The 17,253-nt window shown below is 47.2% G+C and overlaps 1 protein-coding gene across 1 annotated transcript in view; it reads right to left on the minus strand.

Moving 5' to 3' along the window:
* LOC137636321 (golgin-45) overlaps positions 1 to 17,253 on the minus strand; it is a 124,351-nt gene that overhangs the window by 57,378 nt on the left and 49,720 nt on the right. Inside the window, exon 5 of the mRNA XM_068368729.1 lies at positions 7,099 to 7,298. Coding sequence (XP_068224830.1) covers positions 7,099 to 7,298 — 200 coding nt within the window. The remainder of the gene's footprint in view (positions 1 to 7,098; positions 7,299 to 17,253) is intronic.

Raw genomic sequence — 17,253 nt, forward strand, 5'->3', positions numbered from 1 at the left:
CCATGTTGGACAGGCTTGGGATCTCGAACGACTTAGGGCAAGGACGGGAAGGAAGCTCGTTTTAGCCAAAAAAACCGAGCCGCAAGGAACATGTAGCCGTTTCAGATGTGAAACCTATGTTCCTGCTGAAGGCGTGGATCTCACTTACTCTTTTACCTGTTGCTAAGCACACGAGGAAAAGAGTTTCTAATGTGAGGTCCTTAAAAGAGGCTGATTGGAACGGTTCAAATCCTGATGACATTAGGAACCTTAGGACCACGTCTAGATTCCAGCCTGGAGTGGACAACCGACGTTCCTTTGAGGTCTCAAAAGACCTAAGGAGGTCCTGTAGATCTTTGTTGGAGGAAAGATCCAAGCCTCTGTGGCGGAAAACCGCTGCCAACATACTTCTGTAACCCTTGATCGTAGGAGCTGATAGGGATTTTACGTTCCTTAGATGTAACAGGAAGTCAGCAATCTGGGTTACAGTGGTACTGGTTGAGGAAAACTGCATTGGCCTTGCACCAGCTTCGGAAGACTTCCCATTAAGACTGATAGACTCTGAGAGTGGATGTCGTCCTTGCTCTGGCAATCGTTCTGGCTGCCTCCTTCGAAAAGCCTCTAGTTCTTGAGAGACTTTCGATAGTCTGAAGGCAGTCAGACGAAGAGCGTGGAGGTTTGGGTGTACCTTCTTTACGTGAGGTTGACGCAGAAGGTCCACTCTAGTAGGAAGAGTCCTGGGAACGTCGACCAGCCATTGCAGTACCTCGGTGAACCCTTCTCTCGCGGGTCAGAGGGGAGCAACCAACGTCAACCGTGTCCCTTTGTGAGAGGCGAACTTCTGAAGTACCCTGTTGACAATCTTGAACGGTGGGAATGCATACAGGTTGAGATGGGACCAATCCAGCAGAAAGGCATCCACGCGAACTGCTGCTGGGTCTGGAATCGGAGAACAATACAAGAGGAGCTTCTTGGTCATCGAGGTAGCGAATAGAACTATGGTTGGCAGACCCCACAGGGCCCAAAGTCTGCTGCAAACATTCTTGTGAAGGGTCCACTCTGTGGGGAAGACCTGACCCTTACGGCTGAGGCGATCTGCCATGACATTCATATCGCCCTGAATGAGCCTCGTTACCAGCGTGAGCTTTCGATCTTTGACCAAATGAGGAGGTCCCTTGCGATCTTGAACAACTTCCTCGAATGAGTCCCTCTCTGCTTGGAGATGTAAGCCAAGGCTGTGGTGTAGTCGGAGTTCACCTCCACCACCTTGTTAAGCTGGAAGGACTTGAAGTTTATCAAGGCCAGATGAACTGCCAACAACTCCTTGCAATAGATGTGAAGTGTCCTTTGCTCCTGATTCCATGTTCCCGAGCATTCCTGTCCGTCCAGTGTCGCACCCCAGCCCGTGTCCGATGCGTCCGAGAAGAGACGGTGGTCGGGGGTCTGAACAGCCAAAGGTAGACCTTCCTTGAGAAGAATGCTGTTCTTCCACCACGTTAGAGTAGACCTCATCTCTTCGGAAACAGGAACTGAGCCCGTCTCTAGCGTCATGTCCTTTATCCAGTGAGCAGCTAGATGATACTGAAGGGGGCGGAGGTGGAGTCTCCCTAACTCGATGAACAGGGCCAGCGATGAAAGTGTCCCTGTTAGACTCATCCCCTGCCTGACTAAGCATCGGTTCCTTCTCAGCATGCTCTGGATGCATTCTAGGGCTTGGAAGATCCTTGGGGCCGACGGACAAGTCCGAAAAGCTCGACTCTGAAGATCCATACCCAAGGAAACAATGGTCTGGGATGGAACGAGCTGAGACTCCTCAAAATTGACCAGGAGGCCCAGTTCCTTGGTCAGATCCATAGTCCATTTGAAAATCTCCAGACAGCGACGACTTGTGGGAGCTCTTAAAAGCCAGTCGTCTGACGGAGCCGGACACAAGATCATGATACTGCTGCACAGTCTGTAAACTGACAATCATGGGCAAGCGAGGAAGTACAGTGACAACCCGAATCTGTCTAGACTATCTGGGTCGTACAGACAACTCCTTAACGGGTTGCTGAGGTTGCCGCACTGCGTCACAACAAGTCCCTTCTGTTGGTTGTTGAACGTCTTCCCCGTGACACATTGACTCCGTAAACAAAAATCCTCTAACAAGGACTAAGCTTGGACTGCATGTCATGCAACACAGCTCAAGGTCTATGGGAGCAGGTGTGGTAACAGACGGGATTAGCGGCTGAAGTGGAACCATTACCTTCCCTGTAAGCATGTTATGCTTAAATAAAAGTCCATAAGAGGTTATGCAGCTAAAGGCTCCCTCCAAATGACAGAGTCCTCAAGGGAATATCAGAAGGAGGGAGAAAAGAACTTTCTCATCTACAGGGACCTTATCCTAGAAAAGCTAAGTTCTCTGAGTGAGGGTTCACTGGTGCAAAAGCAGCAGACTAGAAGGCAACGTTATGAAACTGCTTGACAGTCTAGTGAGTTGGCAACAACCCAAGATATGTTGAGAAGCATGCGGTAAGGTATGCAGAGCATGATGAATGCAGAGTATGCTGTATGCAGAGCATGCTGTAAGTAGAGCATGTTGTATGCAGAGCATGCTGAATGCAGAGCATGCTGTATGCAGAGCATGTTGTATGCAGAGCATGCTGAATGCAGAGCATGCTGAATGCTGAGCATGTAGTAAGCAGAGCCTGCTGTAAGCAGAGCCTGCTGTAAGGAAAGCAGAGCGTGTGCATGGCGTTTAACATTTCTCAGAAATTCCATGACCAGTGCTAGAGTGCTTTATGCATGCTTGCATGGGGTTTAAAAATCAACATAATGTTTACCTTACATTCATAACTCATGATTCATATTTTTGCCATGGTTTGAAAATGGAGGTAAGGTATGCTGAACAGCAGAGTCAGAACGAGCTGGAACAACAACAGTGGAAGGTGCAGAAAGTTCCTGTTCCTGTGGTAAGAGTGGAGCGTGAAGAGACCGAGGTTGCGCAGAACAAGGTAAAGTTCCCGCAAGCAGAGGTGTCTGAGGCGCAGGATCAGGGTGCACGGGTTGAGCTCGGTGCAGCAGCTGAGGAGACTGACTCACAGGTGGAAGAGGTTGTACCTCCACCGAGAGTTGCACCACCGGTGGAGCAGCCAGGGGAGGAGGAGGAAGAGTGGGGTAATCCTCCTGATCCCAAACCGAAGGTTGCCTTAAAGAAGGCTGAGGCTGAACAACACTGGGAACAGCGAACACAGAAAGAGGTTCAACATCGTACGCCTGGCAGATGGTGCTGCGACTGGGTGCAGCGAGTGCAGGCGGGTTGAGCACAGGCTGAACGGGTGCAGGGGAGGTGCAACACTCTCAGCCCGACACTCACACAACAGGTCCGAAAGCTGTGCTTGCATGGACTGTAGTAGAGTCCACAACATCGTACGCCTGGCAGATGGTGCTGCGACTGGGTGCAGCGAGCGACTGGGTGCAGCGAGTGCAGGCGGGTGCAGCACAGGCTGAACGGGTGCAGCCGGTTGGTGCACCACCGGTGCAGGCGGGTGCAGCACAGGCTGAACGGGTGCAGGCGGTTGGTGCACCACCGGTGCAGGAGGAGGAGGAGGTGCAACACTCTCAGCACGACACTCACGCATCAGGTCCGAAAGCTGTGCTTGCATGGACTGTAGTAGAGTCCACAACATCGTACGCCTGGCAGGTGGTACTGCGATCAGGCGGAGCGAGCATAGGGGGGGGGAGTGTAGGCGCACTCTCAGCCCGACAAACTGATGACTGAGGAGAGTCAGAGCTAACCCAATGACTGCATCCGGGTTGTTGAACTTTACTTCGTACGTCTGGCATAGGTCTGGACTTTACGTTTAAGAGGTCTTGAGACCTGAGACCAGCGTAACTCTGCCTTTATTTTCTACTCTAAATCTCTTCTGCAGACGAGCAAAATAAGGGCTCAATCGTCTGCGGGTGGGAGTGACGGTCTCGGTAAGACACGCCCACAACCACCGAGGATACTTCTGTGCGCCGATCAAGGCCTGCCGAACCCTTATGCCCTTCGACATTGCTTCTCCCCTGGGCTTGGGAGCTTGCAAGAGGTCCCGGACTGGGAGGACGACTGGCGCGCACAAAAGTACCCTCACGCATAACACTGACATACTTTGCGCTAATCACTTATCACTTTGATTTCTGTTTGCACTTATTTCACTGAACTCGAAACTTTAAGTGGTTTGTACCTGAAACACGCAATTCTATCCTTCTCAAAAGTTAGTAATTGCGAAAACAGAATTACAATGTAACAGAAAAATCTAATGAAAGAAAATTCAGTGGCTGGAAAGAGACTAAACACTAGATCACTCTAGAAACGTTTAGTTTCTTCCCCTAAAGAGACTAGGGATAAGAGCAAAACGAAAACGACGTTACTCGTACGCCTGGCAGGCTTGAGGGAAACGTTTATCCTCTTTCTCCCTCCGTCTCTATCTCTCTCTCTCTCTCTCTCTTGACTTAGAACCTGAGAGAAGAGCCCAATCATATATATCGTTAAAACATATTATTGTTAAAGGAAAAAACTGAAATATTTCCCAAAAAGAAAAGTTCCTTTATTAGGATCAAAACCATTAAGTTAAGAAAGAATGAACAAAACGCTAGACACGGTTACTCTTACTGCAATGTGAAACCGTGAACATTCTTTCTCTATCGTAACGATAGAGTGCAAGTTGAAACGTTCTGAACGTCAACAACTGCCGAGACAAACAAAACGTTAGTTCAACTTTGAAAAAGTACGAGACTATCAAAGAAATTCTTTCAAAGACCTTAAAATAGCATAATATGTTAACACGTAAAACCGAAATGACGGGCTCACGATAATTAACTTCGGTACCAAGAAAAGACCGCCTACTATTAGGAAGGTCGAATATAAACAAATATAAAAATTAATTTTAATAAGTTTATAATAAAAGGAAGTTAATCGAAGAGGCCTATAAGAGGCGGAGAGATATAAAATAAATCTATAACTTTTGTTAAGCAAAATTAAGAAAGAGAGTCTATACTCTCTTAGACACCAACACTTCCGTCTAAGGGAAGGGTCGGCCATTGAAAGGTGAACGAGAGTTCATACTCTCTTCGTCACCAAAATTAATCAAATTAATTCCAAAAGCTAACTAAGCTAAAATAGAAGTTTCCAGTAAAGCGACAGCCGAAATCAAAGAGAAATACTTCACCAAAGTCGTGAAAATACTCCAAGAACATAAGCGTATCCCAGAACGTCTTGTCAGAAGCACGACAGAGGAATAATTGAGGAGGTGTCAACAAGAAGTACTTGAGTACCTGGCCACAGGTGGCGCTGGTAAGAACACCCCCTTCTAGTATTGTGATAGCTGGCGTATCCCTCCATAGAATTCTGTCGGGCAACAGAGTTGACAGCTACATGATTATCGGGTAAGTTTAATATTGAAAAATAGACCTAATTACTGGAGGTCTTTTAAAACGGACGTGCATAAGTGCATCTGCTATATCTGAAAAAAAGACTTCTAATCCCAGATGCTTGAGCACAAAATTAAATATTGAACTATACCCTATAAAGGCTGAGATTGGAAATTACTTTACTAAAAGGATACCTTAAAAAGTTTTAACAATATAATCATAGCCAGTTCTAATTATAAATTTATTCTTAGCCTGACAATTAAAAAAATAAAGAAACTAGTGTCTGTAATGCAAAATAATCGTAGACTGTTTTAGACCTATAAATAACAATCTAGAGGACTGTGATAACCCTAAGTTCGAGAATGTAATTGAAAGCCCCCAGGTGATTAGACACTGTCAGCAGGTGGCCCAGTGTTACGGTCTTAAAATCGTTACAGGTTCTTGTAATATTTAAACTAAAAATTTATGACAACCCAATAAAATATGGGAAATATAAAAAGAAATTCACAAAAAACACTATATGAGAAATGAAAATAAAATAAAACTCATAAAAAATTAAAAACATATTTGTTAACAAACTTATAAAAAAAATCAACGTTACCTCTTTGGTTACTTTAACTGACAAATCAAATCAATCAAAATATTGATAGAAAGGGGGAACAGTCAGTAAGGTAGAAGTACTTAAGGAACGTTGAATAGTTATCTGCAGCTGCTGAGATGATGCTCCCCTTAAGCACGGGAAAAAATTCCATGCTGAAACTGAACAACTTCATTACAGCACTCTCCTGTTAAGAGGATGGTAGAGGAGGAAGAAAGTGAACTCCCATTATTTACCCTTGGTAAGCAGTCTTTCTTGCTGCTAGAGAGGAGCCCTGGTCTGGGCAACCGAGTGACTGCACTCCCTTGGAGAAGAAGCTACAATAACTTCCTCCTTTACAACAAAAGGAGCAATGGGAATACTCACTGATACTGGCACCAAATTACACTGCATTATATAGGGGTCCCCACTTAAGAGTATACTGATGGCACCAGGGGCGGAACCCTGCACAAAATGATGTTCATCATTAAGCAAACAGGTAAGGGCAAAATTCAGTCTAAAACAGGTAACACCCTCATGGGGAAAGGATACTACCATGGTGTGAGCAGAATCATTCTTTGAGCAGAGTTCATCATCTTCCTAATTGGAAGAGCAGGAATGCCACTCAAGAGCAAGAGGACTGCATGCGGACTGCTCTTCAAAAAAGGTACAAAACCTATGAGGAGTCACAAATAAACAATTAGCACATTTTACCTTTCAGTACACTTCTGCTATAACAAGGAAGAGCGCTCATAAAAGAAGAAAAAAAACGTATTACTTTTGGTGTATTTCTGCTGATACAAATGGGAGCACTCACATGAAAAGATAAACATATATAAAAACCAAAGTAAGAAAAAGGTCAGGCAATGAAAGAGTGGAGCAACTGTATATGTGCACAACATACAGTACAACGAAAGTCGAAAGTGGCTACTATGTGGCATGGGAGTGGGGGTACCCCCTCACACCACCTTCCATTGACTATCTTCAAATAATCAAAGACAGTTTCAGCTTGCACTGATGTCATCTATTCTAAAGTACGAAAGGCCTGTATAAGTGTAGGAGGAAAGCAATATCGAAAGGTAGTGAGAGAGGAATTTAAGACAAAAATCTTTTATCAATAGAATTTTACACTTCATCAAAGAACATACCTGCTTCCTAAGAACTTGGAACGCCAAACATCACACTGAATTCCCATTCTTTCTTTCTCTTCGTAGTCTTTGTCAACTTTCTCTGAATACCGGCGAATCATGGTAGCCATTCGAGCCTTGTCTTCTGTGAGACACTGTACTCGACCTTGAACATCTTCTCCAACGGATGCGACTAATAATTTCTTCAGCTCAGTATTTACCTAAAAGTTAAAAGTTGAAAAGTTAATATTGTACTTGAGAAATATGTCTTTATTTGAAACCTTGCGTGAAAAAGATATATTTATTTTGCACTAAATACCATCTAATCATAAGTTACAAATAATCATAACTTACAAAAATACAGTATCTTCATACTGAACAGTAGATTAGAAAAGTGCTCTACATTTCATAGACTTGTAAGAACAAATACATGAATATATGAAAATTAATGTTAATACTTATCAACTGTGGCAAACTGATTCTAAACCCTGTGGAGATGCAAAAAAAAAGTGTAGATAACAGCAACACCGAGTACAGTAATACACCCACATAACCAATAATTAAAACAAGATATTGTTTTGCATGAATACATTATATTTAGTAAAAATTTACACACACACACACACACTCTCTCTCTCTCTCTCTCTCTCTCTCTCTCTCTCTCTCTCTCTCTCTCTCTCTCTCTCTCTCTCTCTCTCTCTCTCTCTCTCTCTCTCTCAGTAAAAATCTTTAGATCCACCAAACTTTAATCATATCCCTTTCATTAATTTCCCTTCTTTTCATTGTTTTAATATGACAAATTCATAGATAATTTGTATTTTTCCTAACTATACAAACCTTAGCTATTTAATAGGGGTATTACGTTCGGCGTAGCTGAAATGACGAGCCATTAAAATTTAACGAGGGTTTACTACCCACACCGCTAGTTAGTGGGGGGTAGGGGAGAGTAGCTTGCTAACCGCCCCCCCCCACACCTGTGCTTGAACTCACTTTGCTTGGAGGTAGGACTTCAAGAGGGATAGGGCTGGCGGGCAAGTTTGGTTAAATAGCTAAGGTTTGTATAGTTAGGAAATATACAAATTATCTACGAATTTGTCATTTGTTCCGTAACTGGAATACAAACCATGCTATTTAATAGGGATGACTCGCCCATTAGGAAGGGTGGACATCCCACCCAGTTCTGGCTTTTTGGCTTTGCCCGGGGGCTCGTTATTTGAGTGTATAAGCACCCAAGAAATTAAGAGCCCCTGCACCTCGCTAGAACCTTGCTACGCAAGGACTGCGACCTACGCAAGCTGTGTGTGAAGGTATGAAGAAGTGTGACTCGTCCTAGAAAGTTGTTCTGAAGTTCTTTAGATGGAAACTTGTAGACTAGGACTTTCCCAATACCACCTCGTCAGGGTATGGGGACGTAATAGTATTAACTTAATACTAGGAACACAAGGGAGCATGGTTTACCTGCAGTGGTTTGAGGTCAGCTATGCAGAGAACCCAGGATGCTGCCTTCCCCAAGAGAGGGGATGATGAAGAAAAGAATAAGGGCTAGTCAAACCTTTTCATTCATGCAGACTAAAACCGGGTAACAATGTCCTCAACCTTCTGCTACTTGTCCAATAAGGAGCTTGAGGTTTTAAACCAGCTGTTGTGCAGCCACCACAGGGCCGATAGAGAACGTATCGAGCCTTCTGTGGGTCACGTCTTGCAGGTAGTGGGCTGTGAACGTTGTTTGACGCTTCCACACCCCTGCTTGCAGAACCTGCTTCACAGAGAAATTTCTTTTGAAGGCCAGGGACGTAGCTATGCCCCTGACATCATGTGCTCTAGGGCGACGTGACGGAGGAGGATCTGGATTCAAGGCCAGATCAATGACCCTACGAATCCATGCAGAGATGGTGTTCTTGGTGATCCTCCTCTTAGTCCTTCCTGTGCTGGTACATGAGGACGGACTGCAGCTGTTCTTTTGAGGTATAGCCTCAAACTCCTTACTGGGCATAGTAAGAGATGGTCTGGGTCATCTGTTACAGAGCGGAGACTAGAAATCCAGAAGGAGTCGAATCGAGGATCCGCTACTCCAGGATTCTGAGTCTTAGCAATAAACTAAGGGACGAAGCTGAACGTTACCTCCCCCCATCCCCTTGAATGGGCGATATCATACGAGAGACCATGAAGTTTGCTAACTCGCTTGGCTGAAGCCAAAGCTAGTAGGAACACCGTCTTCCAGGTTAGGTGGCGATCTGATGCCTGGCGTAATGGTTCATAGGGAGGTCTCTTAAGAGAGCTGAGAACTCGAACCACGTTCCATGGGGGAGGTCTCACTTCCGACTGAGGGAAGGTAAGTTCATAACTACGTATGAGTAGAGAAAGTTCTAGCGATGAAGAAATGTCCATTCCTTTCAGCCTGAAGGCTAGATTTAAGGCTGAGCGATAGCCTTTCACCGCCGAGACTGAAAGGCACATTTCTTCACGCAAATACACGAGGAACTCCGCTATTGTTGGAATAGTGGCATCGAGTGGAGAGATACCCCTTCCACGACACCAATCACAGAAGACTTTCCACTTTGCCTGGTAGACTGCTGCAGATGACTTTTGCAGGTGGCCAGACATCCTGACAGCAACTTGCTGCAAAAATCCTCTCTCAGAGAGGAGATGCTGGATAGTCTCCAGGCGTGAAGTCGTAGTGAATCTACGGCTTTGTGGAAGATGTTGGCATATGGTTGCTTGAGAAGATTGTGTCGTGGAGGGAGCTCTCTTGGTAGCTCCGTTAGAAGTTGCAGAAGGTCTGGAAAACCATTCCGCATGATGCTATAGCGGAGTTATGAGGGTCATTGAAAGATTGACCGATGTTCTGGTCTTGTTGAGTACCCTCCTCATCAGACAGAACGGGGGAAAGGCGTAAACGTCGATGTTGTCCCACCGTTGTTGTAAAGCATCTTCTCAGAGAGCCTTGGGGTCTGGGACTGGGGAGCAGTACAGCGGGAGCCTGAAGTTCAGGGCCATTGCGAAAAGATCCACAGTCGAAGAACCCCACAAATTCAGGACTTTGTTGGCTACTAGATGATCCAAAGACCACTCGGTACTCACTATCTGAGACGCTCTGCTCAGATTGTCGGCGAGCACATTCCTCCTGCCTGGAGTGAAGCATGCCGATAGTGGTATCGAGTGGATTTCGGCCCATCTCAGTATCTCTACTGCTAGATGGGATAGCTGCTGCAAAAAAGTACCTCCTTGTTTGTTGATGTAAGCCACTACTGTGGTGTTGTCGCTCATCACCACCACAGAGTAACCCGCCAGGTATTGTTGGAACTGTTGAAGGGCCAGGAAGATGGCCTTCATCTCTAGGAGATTTATATGGAGATACTTTTCTGACTGACCACAGGCCTGAGGTCGTGTGGTGCAGCACGTGGGCCCCCCACCCTTTCTTTGATGCGTCCGAAAACCGCATCAAATCTGGGGGAAGGACGAGAAGATCCACTCCTTTTCGTAGGTTCTTATCTGCCACCCACCACTGGAGGTCCGTAAGTTCTGCAGATCCTATAGGGATCAGGACGTCCGGGGAATTGTAACCTTGATTCCACCGGGACTTGAGTCGCCACTGGAGGGATTTCATCCTGAGGCGACCGTTTGGAACTAGACGAGCCAATGATGAAAGGTGACCGAGGAAACGTAACCATGATTGGGCTGGAAGTTCCTCTCGTCTGAGAAAAGGACTTGCGACCTTTCTAAGTCTTACTATCCTGTCGTCTGATGGGAAGGCTTTGTGGAGATTGGTGTCTATAACCATGCCTAGATATACCAGTCTTTGAGTGGGAAGCAGTGAGGACTTCTCGAGATTTACCAAGATCCCCAGATCCTGGCAAAGTCTCAGAAATTTGTCCCGGTGTTGAAGATGGGATGACACCGAGTCTGCTAGGATTAACCAGTCGTCCAGATAACGGAGGAGACGGATGCCAATCCTGTGTTCCCATGAAGATATTAGGGTGAACACTGGTGAAAACCTGTGGTGCTGTGGAGAGACCAAAGCACAGCACCTTGAACTGTTACTTTTTGTTGTCTAGGCTGAATCTTAAGTACTTCCTTGAAGACGGATGGACTGGGATCTGGAAGTACGCGTCCTTCAGATCCAGTGTACACATGAAGTCTTGCGGTCTCACTGCAAGTCTGACCGTGTCTGCAGTCTCCATGCTGAACGGAGTTTGTTTGACAAACTTGTTCAGAGCCGAGAGGTCGATGACTGGTCTCCAGCCCCCAGACGCCTTCTTTACAAGAAAGAGTCGACCGAAGAAGCCTGAAGACTCGTCGAGGACCTCTTGGAGAGCGCTGGGGTGCTGGAGGCTTATAGGGCTTTGATGTCAAAGCCCTATGAAGGAGGGAGTCTTGGTGAGACTTCCTCCACCTCTCAGTGGCCTATTCCACATCCTTAGGCTCAAACAGGATGGATCCTTCTAAGGAAGAATGTCTGAGCCTATTGATCTCGGTGCTAGGGACCTTCTGATGGAATCTCTCAGCTACCACATCCCGACGTTTCAGGATGGTGTTTGCCCACAAGTTCGAGACTTGGTGGGCCAGAAACTCGATCGTGCGAGTGCCTGAGAGTATGAACGTCTCCATAGCTTTCCTGGTACGTTCTTTGGAGAAATCCTCAGAGCGTATCAGGATACCTAAGGTCCCTAACCAGATGTCCAGCCACGAAGTGGCTTGCATAGCACACTTCGCAACCTTCTCCTGGTTAAGGATCTTGGTTGCCGAGAACGAGACCTGCCGGTTGGAGAGTCTCTCAAGAGGGACTCCCCTGGTAAGCTCTACCAACGAGTGGTGGAGAGGAAGAGCTAAACAAGGCTCCTCCAAGATCTCAAAGTACCTCCTCTGCTGTACGTGAGGAGGTAGAAGGAGCTTGTGGGCGGCACTGGAACAGTTGGAGGAGAACATCTCGGAGAGCTGTACAGCAATCTTGTCTCTAATACTCTTAACCCCTTGAGACCAGGGCAGAGCTGCACTGGTCTTAGAGGGTTTCTGAGTACTGAATACACGATCCAAGACCGTGTCCTTGCCCTCTCGAGGAGGGATCTCTGGGTCGGAAAACCCATTGAGAGCCCTCATTAGAGTCAGAACTTGCCAAAACGCATGTTCTGATTCTTGCTGTTCTCCTCCAGACGTTGGACTTGCAGCGAAGTCTCCTGTCCCCAAAGGCTCTTCTTGGGGAGAGTCGCGGACGTTCTCAGAGTGGCTAGTTGGCTGTGTCCTTGGTCTTGTAGAGGACTTTGGTAAAGTCTTAGAGTCCTTCGATTCCTTCCTGGGAAGGACGACTGCGAGGGCGCGCGGGTTGATATTCGCGCTCGTGGGAGCACAGGATCAGGGCGTTGAATGCGCGGGCGAGAGTTCGTGCGCCTTTGAAGAAGCCGTAGAGCGAGCGCGTGCAGGCGGGCGACTGCTGGTGCGTGTGCGGGCGGGCGGGCGGCTGCGAGGGCGCGCGGGATACTTTAGGCGCACAGGCGAGCGCGCAGGTTGATATTCGCGCTCATGGGAGCACAGGATCAGGGCGTTGAATGCGCGGGCGAGAGTTCGCGCGCCTCTGAAGAAGCCGTAGAGCGAGCGCGCGCAGAAGAGATACCCCTGGCGCGCGGGCGTGCAGTTGAAGCCTGTGCTGCTTGTGGGCGCGCGTCAGAATGGTGGCGCGCAACTGCAGGAGAGGATGGACGAGGGCACACGCGCTTATCCTCATGGATGCGTGCAGGTGACTGCGCGTGTCGGCGCGATGGCGAGCGCTGGCGCGTAGGCGAGTGATGGCGCGTTGGCGAGCGCTGGCGCGTGGGAGAAGTCAAGATAGACTTCCCAACAGCGCCCAGATCAGAAGATCGTGGGCGTGCAGGAGATGACTGCTGGGCGTGGGCGTGGGCGCGCAGGATATCGCTGGTGCGTAGGAGAGCGCTGGCGTACAGGAGAGCGCTGGCGCGTAGGAGGTTGTTAGCGCGCAGGAGGTTGATGGCGCGCAGAAGAGCGCTGACGTGCAGGTGAGGGTTGGCGCGCAGCTGGGCGTGGGCGCGCTTGCTCAGGCAAAGCCTGGCGTGCAGGAGAACGTGGGCACGTATGCTCAGCATAGCGGGTGAGGGAAGTAAGAGCGCGTTGGCGCATACACCCTTGATGCCCTGTATTAGGGTTAGATGACGAGGCCTGACGAGCGTGGAGGTCAGGTTTCGTTGGCGCGTAGCACGCATCAGCATTCAGGAACGGCGACGGCAGGTCGGCAGGTCTGTCGGGTGGAAGGTCGACGTGTCCTTTGAAAGGACGACCTTCCACCGAAGGGGATCGCGAACGATCCGCAGAGAGGTCCAGGACTAAAGCAGGAACAGTCGGTGATCGATGACGAGGCTTCTCTGCGGGGGACTGCAACGAAGATGTACTGTAGAACTAAAGAGGCGCCTCCTCACCCCAGGTGAAGGAAGGCCTCTCTGGCAAAGATGAAGGTGAGCCTTGCGACGAATACGCCCTCTGGGGGGCGTGGGATCAGCAAGCTGACCTTCTGCAGTCCTCCGAAGAGGAGTCTCTGTAAGTGAACTCCACCGAGGGGGAGAAACACTAGCAGGAGAGACTGTTGGACTTAGTTTCTCCCTCGTTGGTTGAACAGGAATGGGAGAAACTAAGCCGTCAGCTACTGTAGGGTTTGAAGAGGCAGAGGTAATGGGAGATACCGCATTGGATACCTCTGACACCACAACGTCGACAATCGACAGAGGATCAACCTCTGACAGCAGCGGCGATTGCTTGACAGCGGCACCCAATCGGATGTAGTCAAGTAAGACTTCCTTGGAGGGCGAACCCTCGCGCCCCAAGGAAGACCAAAGCTGAAAAAGATGGATTAGTGATACATCCTCCTCCGGGGGGAGAGGTGGAGCTGCTTCGCTAGGGGAAGCAACGCCATCTCTCGAACTCCGAGCTTGGAATACAGTACAACGGTCTACGCTACCATTCGACGGTCTCTCGAAAGAGACCGACCGAGTGGGAGCTTAGGAGGAGGTTTGAGCAACGGAAGAAGAGGCCTTGGGTTTTTCTCCTTTCAAAGAAACCTTCGAAGGAGAAATATCCCGTCTGGACTTCGTCTTCCGTCGCCGCGAAAACCTCTCCCACTGGGAGGTAGACCACTCCCTGCACTCACTACACTTATTATCGCTATCACACCGTTGACCTCTATAGTAAGGGCAAAGGGTGTGAGGGTCTGTCTCGACCGCCGACATGAATGTTCCACAGGGGCGGTCGGGTAATCCAGGGCAGGTGCGCATAATAGCAGAGGCCAACTTCACACACAACTGTCAAAAAGAGAAAGCAAAAAAGCATTAATGGGCTGCCAATGAGCGGCGAGGATGACAGCGGACACGTCCGACTACCATCCGAGCTGAGAGCAAAGTGAGTTCAAGCACAGGTGTGTGAGGGGGGGGTAACAAGCTACCTTCCCCTACCCCCGTTAAATAGCGGTGTAGGTAGTAAACCCTCTTTAAATTTTAATGGCTCGTTATTTCAGCTACGCCGAAAGTAATACCCATATTAAATAGTGTGGTTTGTATTCCAGTTACGGAACAAATAAATATTTTCATTAATGGATTCCTTCCTGCATAGTAAATTAAAACAAGCATTTTACGTAGTAAATGGAATGAAAAAGACAACATATTTAAGCCTGTTTACAACGATAGTTAAACTTTACTTTGAAATAAAATTCTCCATGTAAAAACATTGACACACTACCTTAAAGCAGATGCAATATGTATACTGTAATTTCATTTATAAAGAAATAATTTTCCTCTATCTCTCTTATTAATTCCGTTGAAATGCAGTGCATCTCTTTAAAATAGCATAAGATAAGAACAAGAAATATGCCCCGCCATAACTTTCAGTCCTCCACAATTTAGAAAAGTACTATGAAGCGAGAGGATATGTAACAGCTCCTTACCTATCCTCCTCCTTAGATTCTTAGACTGGGTTAAGTCTGTTTGGGGTGCAGATATCTATGCTTATCTACAGATATACATACATATACCAAAGGCACTTCCCCCAATTTTGGGGGGTAGCCGACAACAACAAGAAACAAAACAAAAAGGGGACCTCTACTCACTACGTTCCTCCAGCCTAACCAGGGACTCAGCCGAGTTCAGCTGGTACTGCTAGGGTGCCACAGCCCAACCTCCCACATTTCCACCACAGATGAAGCTTCATACTGCTGAGTCCCCTACTGCTGCTACCTCCGCTGTCATCTAAGGCACCGGAGGAAGCAGCAGGGCCTACCGGAACTGCGTCACAATCGCTCGCCATTCATTCCTATTTCTAGCACGCTCTCTTGCCTCTCTCACATCTATCCTCCTATCACCCAGAGCTTTCTTCACACCATCCATCCACCCAAACCTTGGCCTTCCTCTTGTACTTCTCCCATCAACTCTTGCATTCATCACCTTCTTTAGCAGACAGCCATTTTCCATTCTCTCAACATGGCCAAAACACCTCAACACATTCATATCCACTCTAGCCGCTAACTCATTTCTTACACCCGTTCTCACCCTCACCACTTCGTTCCTAACCCTATCTACTCGAGATACACCAGCCATACTCCTCAGACACTTCATCTCAAACACATTCAATTTCTGTCTCTCCATCACTTTCATTCCCCACAACTCCGATCCATACATCACAGTTGGTACAATCACTTTCTCATATAGAACTCTCTTTACATTCATGCCCAATCCTCTATTTTTTACTACTCCCTTAACTGCCCCCAACACTTTGCAACCTTCATTCACTCTCTGACGTACATCTGCTTCCACTCCACCATTTGCTGCAACAACAGACCCCAAGTACTTAAACTGATCCACCTCCTCAAGTAACTCTCCATTCAACATGACATTTAACCTTGCACCACCTTCCCTTCTCGTACATCTCATAACCTTACTCTTACCCACATTAACTCTCAACTTCCTTCTCTCACACACCCTTCCAATTTCTGTCACTAGTCGGTCAAGCTTCTCTTCTGTGTCTGCTACCAGTACAGTATCATCCGCAAACAACAACTGATTTACCTCCCATTCATGATCATTCTCGCCTACCAGTTTTAATCCTCGTCCAAGCACTCTAACATTCACCTCTCTCACCACTCCATCAACATACAAGTTAAACAACCACGGCGACATCACACATCCCTGTCTCAGCCCCACTCTCACCGGAAACCAATCGCTCACCTCATTTCCTATTCTAACACATGCTTTACTACCTGTGTAGAAACTTTTCACTGCTTGCAACAACCTTCCACCAACTCCATATAACCTCATCACATTCCACATTGCTTCCCTATCAACTCTATCATATGCTTTCTCCAGATCCATAAACGCAACATACACCTCCTTACCTTTTGCTAAATATTTCTCGCATATCTGCCTAACTGTAAAAATCTGATTCATACAACCCCTACCTCTTCTAAAACCACCCTGTACTTCCAAGATTGCATTCTCTGTTTTATCCTTAATCCTATTAATCAGTATTCTACCATACACTTTTCCAACTACACTCAACAAACTAATACCTCTTGAATTACAACACTCATGCACATCTCCCTTACCCTTATATAGTGGTACAATACATGCACAGACCCAATCTACTGGTACCATTGACAACACAAAACACACATTAAACAATCTCACCAACCATTCAAGTACAGTCACACCCCCTTCCTTCAACATCTCAGCTTTCACACCATCCATACCCGATGCTTTTCCTACTCTCGTTTCATCTAGTGCTCTCCTCACTTCCTCTATTGTAATCTCTCTCTCATTCTCATCTCCCATCACTGGCACCTCAGCACCTGGAACCGCAATTATATCTGCCTCCCTATCATCCTCAACATTCAGCAAACTTTCAAAATATTCCGCCCACCTTTTCCTTGCCTCCTCTCCTTTTAACAACCTTCCATTTCCATCTTTCACTGTCTCTTCAATTCTTGCGCCGGCCTTCCTTACTCTCTTCACTTCTTTCCAAAACTTCTTCTTATTCTCTTCATATGACTGACCCAGTCCCTGACCCCACCTCAGGTCAGCTGCCCTCTTTGCCTCACGTACCTTGCGCTTTACTTCCACCTTTTGCTCTTTATATTTTTCATACTTCTCTATACTATTACTCTGCAGCCATTCTTCAAAAGCCCTCTTT

Source organism: Palaemon carinicauda, unplaced genomic scaffold (genome assembly GCF_036898095.1).
Source record: "Palaemon carinicauda isolate YSFRI2023 unplaced genomic scaffold, ASM3689809v2 scaffold270, whole genome shotgun sequence".
Lineage (NCBI taxonomy): Eukaryota > Metazoa > Arthropoda > Malacostraca > Decapoda > Palaemonidae > Palaemon > Palaemon carinicauda.